Source organism: Nicotiana attenuata, chromosome 9 (assembly GCF_001879085.1).
Source record: "Nicotiana attenuata strain UT chromosome 9, NIATTr2, whole genome shotgun sequence".
NCBI lineage: Eukaryota > Viridiplantae > Streptophyta > Magnoliopsida > Solanales > Solanaceae > Nicotiana > Nicotiana attenuata.
In genome coordinates, this window is record NC_031997.1 from 22,576,782 (window position 1) to 22,591,407 (window position 14,626).

At 37.8% G+C, this 14,626-nt stretch overlaps 2 protein-coding genes and 1 pseudogene across 4 annotated transcripts in view; 2 read left to right on the top strand and 1 right to left on the bottom strand.

Moving 5' to 3' along the window:
- The window catches only part of LOC109232152, a 5,706-nt gene extending 2,991 nt beyond the window's left edge, over positions 1 to 2,715 (top strand). The window contains exon 3 of one of the 2 annotated variants that reach the window (XR_002068892.1): positions 2,105 to 2,715. The gene's annotated coding sequence lies outside the window, so the exon portion shown is untranslated. The remainder of the gene's footprint in view (positions 1 to 2,104) is intronic. The other variant, XR_002068891.1, reaches the window with a different exon arrangement.
- LOC109232760 lies at positions 3,678 to 4,544 on the top strand (annotated as a pseudogene).
- On the bottom strand, positions 4,712 to 6,186 carry LOC109232761 (non-specific lipid-transfer protein-like protein At2g13820). 2 transcript variants are annotated; one of them, XM_019398493.1, is made up of 3 exons: positions 5,730 to 6,186; positions 5,114 to 5,170; positions 4,712 to 5,036 (listed from the first exon to the last, which is right to left on the bottom strand). In XM_019398493.1, the coding sequence occupies exons 1-3, from the start codon at positions 6,052 to 6,054 to the stop codon at positions 4,909 to 4,911; spliced, it is 510 nt and encodes a 169-aa protein (XP_019254038.1). In that variant the 5' UTR covers positions 6,055 to 6,186; the 3' UTR covers positions 4,712 to 4,908. The 2 variants fall into 2 exon arrangements, with proteins under 2 accessions (XP_019254038.1, XP_019254039.1); XM_019398494.1 differs by having other exon boundaries at positions 5,126 to 5,170; positions 5,730 to 6,182.

The following is a 14,626-nucleotide window of genomic DNA, read 5'->3' on the forward strand; positions in this document are numbered from 1 at the left end:
GTGTGTGGGCGGGGGGGGAGGTTACATTTCAAAGAATGAACTATTTAAAGAACTTTTAATGTACTAGTAATAATTTTAAAACATCATGGTTGGATTGGAATTTATAAGATTTTTAACTGAACGCAAAGTAGTTCCTGGAAGATTCTTTATTCTACATGTTGAATTATACAGAAGGGCCAACTTGGTCATGTTTCACTTCTCTAAAATTATAATCTATAACCTATAAAACCAAGAAAACTTGGGTGTCAGTAAATTCAGCCTGTCATCATGCTCATCATAATGAAGTTATTAGTGAAAATGGAGGAGAATTTAGGTGGAGCGACAAAGAAGATGCTGCAGCTGATGATTATTCAGACATAAGTCTGGATGTTGGAGCTAATTGATGTTGATGATTTTATGGAATGGTTTGCCTGATGAAAATGTTAAATACTTCTGATCTTGTGATACTTTCACATCCAAAGAAGACATGATGAGATACGTTGCTGATGTTGCTATACCACATGGGTATGGGCTGGAAGTATTGGGTCAAAGGGATAGCAACCAAGGCGGTGAATATGGCGGCTGCCACCATATTCAAGTGGCCATGCTTGGAGAGATTGGAAGCTGTGGTGGATGTTGATAATTTAGGATGATAGATGGTGTTGGAGAAGGCTGGTTTTACAAAGGAAGGTGTTTCGAGGAAGTATTATCTTGACAGGAAACCAAGAGATACTGTTATGTTTGGTCTTCTATGACTATCCACAAGTCTCTTACTTTATGTAGTAGGTTAGAAAATCTTTAACTAGTTTGTAACTTCCAGCATCACCAAATAGGGAAAATCATCCAACAGAGTTGGAATAGCCATCTTTGTAGCCTAGGAACAATTCCTTGTACCCTGTATTCTGCACCAATGGAATAGCCAGCTTCTTGGATATATTTTGATGCAGCTTCTTTCGAGATGATTGTGTTCCATCTTAGGTTATGATTTACTTTATCGTCGCTATGCTATACAAGAGGTCATCAGGATTTCTGGCTTTAGATATGATCTTTTATTGACTCTCTTATTGTATTTGTAAGTCGTAGTTGAGTAAGTTCTTGACCATATCAGAAGGCATGTGATCTTGTGGCAAGTATGAGCCACTACTCTTCTGTAAATATCATTGTGATCATGTGGAAAGTACAGATATGGCCGGATGCTCTAGGTAACCTGATCTTCATAAATTTCCCATGTTAGAGACTAGAATATGGCTGGATATAATGAAATAATGTGTATGTATATAGTGTCGAGCACCCTAAATACTTATTCTAGCTTGTTACTAAGCTAAAAGGAGAGAACTTCTACTTCAACTTGGTGATACTAGCAGCACCATGTCGTACTTTCATTTCTAATGGTTTGTTCCTTTATCCTTGTGCTTTCTAGCTTTCTATTGTTCAGTATTTCAGCTCATAATCATGTACAGAGACTGCACACTATTGATACTTTCTACTACTTGGATATGATTAAGAGGTGTGTTAGATACTCTTAATTCACTTAAAAGCACGAAAGTAAAATGGCTCACAGAGAAATTCCCTCCAAAAAATATTTGTTTTCATTTCTTGAAGTGGACGGCGTAAAGATTTTGTTAGATTTCAAACATGCACTATTTGAAGACCATTTAAGATAAAGTTTAAGAGTTTTCGAACATCATGGAATATTTGGAATGTAATAGATTTTGAACTGAAAGCAACATACTAATTAATTTAGTACTTATGATGAATTCTCCAAGAGTCAAGTGAGGTGGCTAAGAAAGTTGCTGCTCTTTTCTGTTGTTTGCAAATGATCTGGGAGATAGTTTGATTCTTTGGTGACGAGTTATAAGAACAGTAAAGGGGTAGTAATTTCCTTGAGACCTTTATCTTCATGATAGACTTATATAAAGGGCCAGCTTGGTCATGTTTCACTTCTCTAAAACTATAGTAATATTTAACCTGTAAAACCAAGAAACATTGGGTGTTTACTGCTTCAGTAAAATTCTCATTTTGAGGCTGTGGAATCTGATTAATCTTGCGATCTTACTCATCATAATGAAAAGTTGTCAGTGAAAATGGAGAAGTTGAGTGACCATATATGAATATGCTGTTGTAGATGATTGTTCAGACACTGTTGGACCTCACAGATGTTGATGATAATAATGGAATGCTTTGCAGATGACAACGTTAATAAGTTCTATTCTCATGACACTTTCACACTCAAAGAAGACGTGATGAGATACATTGCTGATGTTGTTATATCACATCCGTAGTTCCGAGCAATTTGCTTTAAGTGGCAAGCCAGTTGGTTTTATTTTTGTATCACCGTTCACGGAAGTAATAGGTGCAGAGGAGAGCTTGAATCTGAATTATAGTATCAGAGAGACTTGCAGTTGTGATAAATGTTGATGATCCAGGATCAGAGAGGGTGTTGGAGAAGACTGGTTTTATAAAAGGTGTTTTGAGGAAGTATTATCTTCTTAAAGGGAAATCAAGAGACATTGTTATGTTTAGTCTTTTATCCACTGATCCACAAGTCACTTACTTCATGTAATACATTAGAAAATCTTTAATTAATTGGTAACTTCCAGCCTTACCAAAAGATCATCAGCATCAGAAAGTTTGAATAACCTGAGAGGTATTGTTGAGAGTCCATTTCTAGAACTTGTTCTTGCTGTGATTTCCTCTGTTGACTCTGTTAATGGATTTTTAAGTCTAGTTGGGTAAGTTTTTGACCATATCAGAAGGCATACGATCCTGTAGACGAGTATGACTCACTGCTCTTTTGTAAATGTCGGTCATAATGTGGAAAACTATAAATATGGCTGGATGTTCTCTAGGAGACTTGATCTTGACTTAGAATTTCCACATGCTAGAGACTAATGTGGTTGGATCTAATAAAATAATGTTTTTCTTTTATATTGTGTAGCGCTCTAAATATATTTAAGTTTGATCCTACCTTTCTTGTTATGAATAATATTATTTATGGATGTCCGTGTAGTTAGGTCTAGCCAAGAAAAGTTTTTAAGAAAAGAAATTATATGATAGCTTGAACTCTTGTCCAAAACGTTAGCACCCTTGTCGTTGGGAAAGGAGTTTCTTTTCCTACAAATAGGAGACTCCTTACCCCAATTGTATTACCTTGATAATAAGAATCTCTACCTTACTCTCTCGATATCTACGTGGGGGTATTTGACTTGACACGAATTTTTAAAAACAATAAAGACTTTTAAAACTTATGGTCTATAATAAGACATAAAAATTTGTTTGACTATAAATCATCTTATTAAGGGTAAAATAAGAAGTTAAAATTAAATCGTTACTAAATGTAGAAACGTGTCATTTTTTTTTTTTGGAACTGATTAAAAATGAAAAAGTATTACTTAATAACATAAATTGGGAGTGAACGAGTAGTATTATTTTATAACACTTGTAACTTTGTTTTCAGATTTTGGAGGGGGCTGTGTAAGATTTGAACCGAAAACAGCATCCTAATTAATGATGAATTCACCAAGAAAAGCTGGACAGAATTGTAACTATTGTTAAGTGAGGCGGCTAAGAAAGTCTATGCTCACTGCTTTTTGTCCGCATACGACCAGTAATAGTTCCATTCCTTAGTGACCAAGTCATAAAAACTGTAAATTACCTAGTTGACTCCGGTTAGTAGACCTAAGAAATTTCCTGAAATACTCTTTATTCTTCACTTTTTGAATTATATAAAGGGCCAGCTTGTTCATGTTTCACTTGACCTCTAGAGCTATATTATAATCTGTTACCTATTAAACCAAGAAACTTGACTGTTTTATGCTTAAGTAGAAATTTTATCTCGAGGCAATGGAATCTGGTTCATCCCGTGAAGACTTGCCAATGAAAATTGAGAAGTTGAAGTTGAGTGACAAAGATGATGCTGCTACAGAGGATTATTCAGACGTAAGTCTCCGCCTATTGGACCTCAGAGATGTTGATGATTTTATGGAATGGTCTGCGGATGAAAACGTTAATAAGTTCTGTTCTGGTTTCACATTCAAATGCAAAGAAGACGCGATGAGATACATTACTGATGTTATTATACGAGATCCATGGTTCCGAGCAATTTGCTTAAATGGCAAGCCAATTGGTTCAATTTCTGTATCACCATTTGATGGAAGTGATAGGTGCAGGGGTGAAATTGGATATAAGTTATCATCAAAGGTATTGCCACAAAGGCGGTGAAGATGGCGACCGCCGCTATATTCATTCGAGTGGCCACATTTGTAGAGGCTTGAAGCTGTGGTGGATGTTGAAAATCCAGGATCACAGAGGGTGTTGGAAAAGGCTGGTTTTACAAAGGAAGGTGTTTTGAGAAAGTATTATCTTCTTAAGGGGAGACCAAGAGATATTGTTATGTTTAGTCTTTTATCCACTGATCCTCAAGTTACCTACTTTATGTAATAGGCTAGGTCACAAAAAATTATTTATTGCTAACTACCTAATTGTATTAGCGAACTAGAAGTATAAAAGATTGGTTGTATTGTCAATGTGTTCAATGGCTGAGCAAGTTGATCGGTTGACACATGCATCTTTATTTTCTTTTTATTATTCAGTTTTTGTTTCTTTGGGCATTGTTTTCTGGCTACCCAGTTCAGGCGCATGCTTATGTTCTGAGGTTAGGTAATTTATAGATCAATCTCCCAAATTGAAAATTCAACTAATGCGTACCGAAATACAATACAAAATTGTATAATGTCAACACAATCCAAGAAAAAAATAGGTAACTAAGAATAAGAAATTCGATGACTAATAAAATCCCAGTAACAAAATGAATACAGATATGAACTAAAATAGAAGAGCTAATTGAAAATCAATAAGTAAAATAAGCACATTCAACAGAGCAATTCCAATGTCTCAATTCTATATTCAATGAAAGTCTGAGCTGAAATCTCAGGCCAGGGTGAATGTTGAAGCATAGGAAGCAATGAAGAGAAGGAAGAAGAAAAGAGGAGCTGCCATCTTAGTCGAAGTTGCATCATTGGAACCATCTTGGGATGGTACTGCGTTAGATCCGCGTCCTGTCACACATTTGAGATAGTGTTAAGTTATGCATTTTGTAAAATGCAAACTTGATCTTTCTGAAAAATAAAAATACCAGAATTTGAACCTGGAGTAGTTGGTGTTCCAGCAGGAGAGCTATTTGGTGAATCAGCTGTTCCAAATAACTGATGTCAGTGAAGAATCCAAATCCCAAAGTATAAGTAGGCTGAGAGCCTCTTGAATTTCTCTAAAGCATGCAGTCTATTTTTTCCACTTATTGCAACTTGATATTTATATCAAACCGGCAAATGCAAGACATCTGTATTTCATTTATGCATTTATCACTTAATTATTGTTACAACGTGTATCCTCACTTTAGATTGTAACTGCTAAGGTTAAATTTCTTGATTTGGTATAAACATGGGGTGCAGATAAATATTTACCGTCTATATACCACACAGAGGTGATGAAGGTATGCAGCCAAGTTTCTGCAGCACGCCCACTACTTTTGGTCGAACCCCATATATAAAAATAAATAAATCGTATAAATGAAATAAACAAAGATCCTAATAATCTAGCATTAATTGAAGCTTAGGCGATTGATCAATTGATATATTGTGACTAGACTCGATTTGAATCTAACCTATAAAGTGATGTGAAAACTCTAAGTTCATAAAGGATAATCCCTAGGAAGTTTTATGTGAGATTTTAGAATGAATTTTGCTTCTTACCATTGCACTGGCTAAGAGGCGGAGTCTGAACTTTGCAAGCAGTAGGAAGTGCCAAAGCCTGAGTCTGGTTAATGTTTAACCCCAAGTTAGAGGCACCACCACTGAGGACCTGGCACAAGCATTCCGGTTTGTTCTTAACCACCGTGCTAAGCTGCGTGCAGCAACCTGAAGATGGCACAGAGGAGTTGCCAGTAATATAGTTCAAGCAAGGTGACATGCTGATCAACACATTCGTGCAGTCATCGCTCGATTGAGCAACAACTCCTGCCCAGATCATTGTGAAGACAATCGCGAACAAACCCATTCTGCTCCCTAGATTTGCCATTGAAATGTAGAGAAAATTGTTTCTGATTGAAGTAAGTTTGATCACACAATCTTGGTAGAAGAAGAAAAGTTGTGCTTTTTTTATATATAGGAATATAGAGGAGGGAAGAGTCGAAAAAAGATGTTTTAAAAATCGGTGACCAATAAAAAAAGCAAGAGTTCAAATGAGAGATTGACATTAAAACTATTGTTGTCACAATTTACATAGCAATTAGGTAGCTGTAGTTAGTTGTGTAGGTAACCAACTCTTGCTAATCAATTGTGCCATTATTTGACTAGTCACAGACAGAAGAGGCTATGGTTTAAGCTGTTCAAATCTGAAGACTTTCAAGAAATAGTTGTGCCAGAATTTAAACTTTATGGATTCATCTTAATTTTAGTATTAAACACATTATATTTTTGAAGTTATGGATTCATATCTACTATTTTTGCAATTTTAATAAATTTTTACATATAAATTTTCACTCTGCGTCGAAAGTTATACACATAATAACTTGATGCTGACTTATGCTTTTCAATTCCGCCACATTATGGCCATTAGACAAACTTGTGGATAAAAAATCAAGAAATTGTACTTGCGCTGGAAAATCTCTAAAATATACTCTTCCCATTTCAAAAAAGAATTTTTCGCCCGAGAAATATTACCCCGTTTCTATTACAGAGAATTTAATTAGTTAGTTTTTGAATTATTTTTCCTATTAAACTATAATAACAAATGGCATAATCTATACTGTACCAAAGATTAGTTTCTTATAAAATGAGCGAATTTATTGGATTGGTTTAATAATAGTCTGCATTATTTTTTTACTTTGCGCCATTGATTCCACTATTATAAGTGAGAAAAAAAAGGAATAATTCCTTCATATTTATAGAGATAGGGGATATAAACTCATTTGAATATAGTAAGTCATCCTTGGGCTGCTTTCTTTGGAATCACGACCCCCTCCCCCCCCCCCCCACCCAACCCAAAAAAAAAAACCTATAACCAAGGAGAAAGAAACGTATCCTCCTCCCCAATTTGCTTCACTCTCTCTCTCTCTCTCTCTCAAATTACAGGGCTACAAGAAGCACCCCTACTCGTACAAAAGGCATATATCATTAACGAAGAGGAACTTCAAAAGTTTAAAAACTCCATTATTGAAGTTTGAAGGCTGAGAGGTTAAAATTTGAAATCCAAAAAGTGTTGCTAAATCGAACAGGTGACGTTGCAATAGCTTGAAAACACCTTTAGAATATGAGATTTGAGCTTATTTGGAGAAGCTTTGGTGTTGTCTGATTTGTGTATATCTTCATGTGTATCAGTATGTATTCACATTTATATCAGTGTATATTATCTTTTATATCCATGTATCTCATATATATCTTTGCATATGATGCAAGCAGTGGCAATGCAACAATGAAGAGAAGAAAAAAAAAGAAACTAAGAGAAAATTAGGGTAAAAATTAAGTAGAGTATATTCGATATCCCTTCTGCAGCTTCTAGACCATTACATATAGGTACTACTATTCACTACAAGACAAAGTCCTATAACCGCCTCTGACATGGACTATAAGTGACCAACGAAATAAAATCTAGGGACCTAATTACATATAATCGAACTTGCCTTAAGAACTTATAGGGACTAAACTGTCCACTAAATATCTTATAATTTACCTGCCTATAACTAACTTCTAACGGCTAGGTACTACTCTTAAAGCTGCATTTACAAGTCGCGCAAGCTGAGCCAATTCTCTTTTTCATCAGTTCCCCTCCCTTAAAAACTTCCTTGTCCTCAAGGAAGGAAGTGTGGGAAACGAGTCTTCAAAGCTGAGTAGTCCTCCCAAGTAGCTCGATCTGGTGGCATTTGATCCCATTGAACTAGAACCTGGGCTACTGCCTTATTTCCCTTTTGGATCATACGCCTCTCTAAAATCTTCTGTGGCTCAGGGCAGTAGGGGCTTGGCAATTCGACTATAGGAGGGTGTGATGTTGTTTGTGGTAGCTCGTAGCATTTCTTGAGTTGGGACACATGAAAAGTTGGATGCAACAGTAGTTGAGAGGGAAGAGAGAGCTTATAAGCAACACTCCCTATCTTTTGTAGTACCTGATAGGGCCCATGGTATTTAGCTGCAAGCTTAGAGAATTGTCCTCCTGACATGGTAACCTGTCTATAGGGCTGAATCTTGACATATATCCAATCTCCCTCCTTGAACTGCCTATCTGACCTGTGTTTATTTGCTTGAATTTCCATCCTCTGCTAAGCCCTCTTGAGATGGTATTTGAGAAGCTGCACCTTGAACTCCCTAGTGAGCAAGCTCCTATCCACTTCCTCCACACTTGAATCTCCAGCAGCATAAGGTAAGTGCAGGGGTGGGGGTTGACCATACAAAACTTCATAGGGGGTACATTGAATGGCAGAATGGAAGGTGGTATTGTACCACCATTCAGCTGCCCCAAGATAGTGCATCCAATCCTTTTGAGAATCTGAGCAGAAACACCTCAAGTAAGTCTCTACACACCTGTTAACTACCTCAGTCTGACCATCTGTTTGGGGATGGTAATCTGTGGATGTGTTGAGGCTTACTCCTAGCATGGCAAACAATTCCTGCCATAACTTGCTTGTAAAGATAGGATCCCTATCACTGACAATGTCTTCTGGCAATCCATGTAGCTTATAAACTTGATCCATGAAAATTTTAGCTAGCTCCTTAGCAGAATAAGGATGAGATAAACCTATGAAATGAGCAGACTTTGTGAGTCTATCCACTACTACCCAAATAACTGATTTCCCTTGAGACTTAGGCAACCTCTCTATGAAGTCCATGCTTATGCTGCTCCATGCTGCAACAGGTATTTTCAAGGGCTGTAATAACACTGGGTAAGGGGCATTATCATATTTGTGTCTTTGGCAGGCATCACAACCCCTTACAAGTTCCTGAATTTCTTCCTTCATTCCTTTCCAATAGAATAGAGAAGACACCCTCCTGTAAGTGTTGTCCATACCTGAGTGTCCTCCAAGTGTGGAACTGTGCCACAAATGTAAGATCTCTTTCCTCAATGGTAGGTCAGGTCCTACCACCAACTTGCCATGCTTCCTAAGCTGACCATGTATGAAGGTATACCCTTTATCCTGAGACCCCCCATCCTTGAGAGCCTGGATTGTTGACTTTAATTCCTCATCTAACTCCCAGCTCCTCATAATGGCTTCCAACAGATCGGTTCTCACAGTTGAGAGTGCAATGGCTGATAGTTCCACTAAGGGTAGTCTGGAGAGTGCATCTGCAACCTTGTTTTCCTTCCCCTTTTTGTACTGAATCTCAAAGTCATACTGCATCAATTTAGTTATCCATTTCAACTGATTGCCTGTGTGCAACTTTTGCTCCAACAAGAACTTAATAGCATTTTGATCTGTTTTAACAATGAAGGGCTTCACTGTCAAGTATTGGGACCACTGGTGCTGAATAGCTAGACCTTTACTTAGGTAGGCAATGGGCTGGCCTTGTTGCATTAATACAACTCCAATACCAACATTACAGGCATCAGTTTCAACTACAAATGTCAAAGAGAAGTTAGGCAAGGCTAGCACAGGTGATGTAGTTAGGACCAATTTAAGCTTATCAAAGGCCTCTTCTACCTTTTTGGTCCAGTTGAACCCATCTTTCCTGAGGAGATCAGTAAGAGGTTTGCTAATGACCCCATATCCTTGTATAAACCTCCTGTAGTACCCTACCAATCCCAAAAATCCTCTAAGCTGGGACACATTCTTTGGTTCAGGCCAATCCTTCACAGCCTCTATCTTCTTAGGATCAGTGGAGACCCCTTGTGAAGATATATAGTGGCCCAAGTACTCCACTCTTTCTGCCTCAAACACACACTTGCTCTTCTTTGCTAACAAATGATGTTGTACCAATAATTCAAAGGCAATCTTGAGATGCTGTACATGTTCCTCCAAATTGTTGCTGTAAATCAAAATGTCATCAAAAAATACCAAAATGAACTTCCTCAAATGTGCTTGGAAGATATGATTCATTAGCCCTTGGAAGCTTGAAGGAGCATTGGTTAGCCCAAAAGGCATAACCAGATATTCATAGTGCCCAGAGTGTGTTCTAAAGGCAGTCTTGGCTACATCCTCAGGTGCCATTCTAATTTGGTGGTACCTGCCCTGAGGTCTATTTTAGAATATACCTGAGAACCCCCTAACTCATCCAACAATTCCTCAATAATAGGAATAGGAAACTTGTCCTTGACATTCATTTTGTTCAAGGCCCTATAGTCCACACACATCCTCCATGTTCCATCTTTTTTTCCCACTAAGACCACAGGTGAGGCATAAGGGCTGGAACTGTGTTGTATTATCCCTTGTTCTAACATTTCCTGTACCAATTTTGCTATGACATCCTTCTGTACAGGGGAGTATCTATAATGTCTAGCATTGGTTGGGGAGGTACCCTCCAATAGAGGTATGTGATGATCAAACACACCTCTAAAAAGGGGCAGTTGAGTTGGTTCCCCAAACACCAGTTCATATTGTTTCAGAACCTCCTTAATTGGCATTGGGACCTAGCTGCCTTCCAACTCTGATTCACTTGCCTCTTCTTCCTTGGTTCCTCTAACCTTTACCATGAAGAACCTTGACTCTTTTCTATCAATCTTCTCCAAAGCCTTGAATTGAACATCCTTGAATGTAGGTTGAATTCCTTGTAGTGTCAACAATCCGCCCTCATGTTCAAATTCCATTATCAACTTCTTGAAGTTAAACTTGATGTCATCTAAGGGGTACAGCCACTGGATGCCTAACACAATGTCACTGCTGCCAATAGGAAAAACCAGGAAGTCCCCTTGAAATACTGCACCTTGCATGAGCCATTGAAACCCTTTACATAGTTTCTCTGTAGGAACCTCTCTACCATTAGCTACTTGGACCAACTGTGGCTTTATCTTGGTAATTTTGCACCCTAGCCTTTATGTTGTATCTTCATCAATGAAGTTGTGGGTAGATCCATAGTCAATGAAGATCTCTAATGGTTTTTGCTCAGTGAACCCTCTATGCCTCAATGTCTGATAGCCTGGTGTGCCATTAAGGGCTTGTAAGGATACCTCCTCTATTACTTCTTCAGGAACTCCTTCTGCTTCTAAGACCTCTTCTTTATCTGGTTCCTTCTCTTTTCTACTTCCTCTATAGGCCCCAGCTCCAAGGAATATATGTGTCTTTTTGCCTTGCATTTGTGGCCAGGGGTAAACTTCTCATCACAAAAGAAGCATAAGCCCCTTGCCCTTTTCTCATCCATTTCTGCAGGAGTCAATCTCCTCCTTCTGTTGTTATCCATTCTGGCTACAGGGGTTCTTTTGAACCCTGGAGAGCCCTCTTTTTGCCAGTTAGGGGAGTGAAATCCACCTGATCCTCTACTCATAGAGGACCCTGAGCTTAAGCTCCTAATGGCCTTGCTTTGAGCTGCAAAATTAGCTTCCTGTAATCTGGCTAAGTAATAGGCCTGAGTTAGTGAGCTTGGGTTCCCCACTCTCACAGCACTGCTCAACTCTGGTTTAAGGTTGTTGAGGAAGATGCTAATGGCATGTCCAGTTGATATGTCCAACCTTGTCATAACACTATTAAAAGCTTGCTGATATTCTTTCACAGTTCCTGTATGTTTAATATTCATTATCTCAGTCATAGGGTCTGTGTATTCTGCTCCAAAGCTATCATACAATGCCCAAATGTACTCATCCCATGTAGGAAGAGGCATCTGGCCCCTACTTCTCATGTATCCAAAATGCCACTGTAGGGCATCACCCTCAAAATGCATAGATACTAACTTCAGTTTCTGCTGTATAGTCATATCTTCCTCAGAGAAGAACTGGTCCACTTTATACAACCAAGTCCTCAAGTCCTCTCCATTGAACCTAGGGAACTCAACCTTGGCATATTTAGTGAAGGGAAGAGTTGGCAGGGGAGTATTTGGTGGGTGAAGGGCAGCTTGCCAAGGGTTGTTTCTGGGTGTATTCTATTGTAGATTAGGATTTGGCTCATAAGGAACTTGGTGGTATATGGGTGGGGTTACATGAGTATTGGGTATTTGGTAGGCTAAAGGGTAATGTGATGGCTGATTATACGAGTTGTAAGGGTACTGCACTCGATTAGGGGTGTTAGCATATTGGTAAGGCTGGGTATAATGATTTCTGTGGGTTTCAGATGGAAGAAAAGGTGGAGCTGATTGAGTTCTAGGTTGAGGAGAGTAGGAACCTGCAGGTCCTTGTATGCCTACCATAGGAGGATGGGTTCTTATGGCAGTGTTAGGATTCTGTGAGCTAGGGTTCATCTGAACTTGATTCACAGGTCCAGAAGAGGTCCAACTAGACCCCATGGTAGCATTTCGAGTAGGAGCCACAAGGTTTGATGTTGAAGCACCACCAGGAAGGGAAACACTCGAAGAAGCTGAACAAGCTCCTCCCATGGAGTTAGAGGTTGTCATATCCCCTATACTAAGAGGAAGATCACTAGGGGAATACAACTCACCTCCTCGTGGATCTAATTCCTTGCCTCGTTCAGGTCTCCTGCTACCATGAATAACCTCATCGAGCACCTCTCTCAAGTCATTGACAGCTTCTTCATGGCTCTTGCAAGTCTGCACTTGAAAAGCTTCAAGCTGATCTTGGCGAGTTGTGAAGCTAGATAGATCTGCAGCCATCTTGTGTACATCTCCATGACATCAGTAGATTCCCTAGCCATGGTTATCACAGAGCCCACTCGCTGCTCTGATACCACTGATGCAAGCAGTGGCAATGCAACAATGAAGAGAAGAAAAAAAAAGAAGCTAAGAGAAAATTAGGGTAAAAATTAAGTAGAGTATATTCAATATCCCTTCTGCAGCTTCTAGACCATTACATATAGGTACTACTATTCACTACAAGACAAAGCCCTATAACCACCTCTGACATGGACTATAAGTGACCAACGAAATAAAATCTAGGGACCTAATTACATATAATCGAACTTGCCTTAAGAACTTAGGGACTAAACTGTCCACTAAATATCTTATAATTTACCTGCCTATAACTTTCTTCTAACGGCTAGGTACAACTCTTAAAGCTGCATTTACAAGTCACGCAAGCTGAGCCAATTCTCTGTTGCATCAGCATATGCATGAAAATCTGTCTATGATATACACTGATATATATCATATACATCATAATATACACATGCCGTAGGTAGTGTCCGTTACAAGTATTACTGTGATATACATGAGTATATTGCCACGAAATCGTCTGAACTCAAAATTGAATATGTGGCGAATGGACCAATTTAAATTCTGGAAGAGGGAGCGTGAAATTAGGAGTTGAATATTAAAATTCTCTTTTTTTTTTGTTCTTTAGGTAGGATTTGGCTATCCATTGCTATTTTTTAGGCTTTAATTACTAAACCTAATCTCTGGCTAAATTCTTGCCAATAGTTGTTAGGAGTGATAAACAAATGTAAATTTTCAAAAGAAAAAAAACCATTTCACTAATAAGGTAAATAACATATGAATGAAATTAAGAGGGAATTTTTACATTCCTATGCCATATAGTAAATTATATTACCCTGCATGCTTAACTTTTAATATAATTACCTTCTATATACCTAATTACCATTTATGTACCATTTTAGGATTTTAATGGTATTAATTAGTCTCCTAATTTTACTCAACCGTATATTCTCACTCCCCCAAGTTTCTCTCTCCAAATCCCACCACCTCACTCACGTATCAAACCACACCCACGATTTCCTCTTCTAAAACCAGCAAAAATCTGTAACCCCTCCATCATTGACAACCATTAAAAAGCTTTGAAGCTTTGAATTCGAATTTGGATTTTCAAAAGACATTGTTTATTTGGATTGGATGTTGTTGCAAAGAATTGAGAATTCTCTCTACGTCTCTCTCTATCTCTCAATCCCAAATTTCAGTAATATAAGAGGAAAGAAAAAGAGAGCAGCAATTCCACCATTGACAGCCATTAAAAAGCTTCGAGCTTTGAATTCGAATTTGGGTTTTCAAAAATTATTATTTGTTTGGATTGGGTGTTGTTGCAAATAATTGGGAATATGGTTTGGAGTTTATATCTCAATTTTGAGGGGTTTTGGTGAAGATTAGACTTGATTTTGGCTGAATTTCAGATTGAAACTCGAAGAAGAAGAAGAAGAAGAAGACATGACATACATTATATTGCAGAAATTGTAGAAAAATTGTAGATAAGTTGTATAATATATAATTAGTTGTATGAAATTCATTTTTACTATGTAAAAATCAGATACAAAATATACAAAAGACATATTGTATAAATTTTGTACAAAATTTGTATGTAAGTTTTATGTTATTGTAGTTGTATTTAACTGGGTGAAAATAATGTGTGAAAATTATAGATAAGTTGTATTCCTCTATAACGGGAGATGTTGGCATATCAAGTAACTTTAGTGTTCCAGACGAGCATGCATGAAAATAAAGATAAATTCTGTTATGAACAGTTTGTAGAAATTTTGTAGATAATTTGTAGAAACATTGAAATTCTGTATTTTCATATTAATTTTGTACAGATGATATTGTAGTTTTACTGTAAG

What these genes read in the sequence shown, in the direction of transcription:
- LOC109232761 (XM_019398493.1), bottom strand. Translation starts at nt 6,054, where the DNA reads ATGGCAAATCTAGGGAGCAGAATGGGTTTGTTCGCGATTGTCTTCACA. An exon ending in GCCTCTTAGCCAGTGCAATG is followed by an intron (nt 5,171 to 5,729) that starts GTAAGAAGCAAA and finishes TATTTGGAACAG; the next exon opens with CTGATTCACCAAATAGCTCT. An exon ending in TACTCCAGGTTCAAATTCTG is followed by an intron (nt 5,037 to 5,113) that starts GTATTTTTATTT and finishes AATGTGTGACAG; the next exon opens with GACGCGGATCTAACGCAGTA.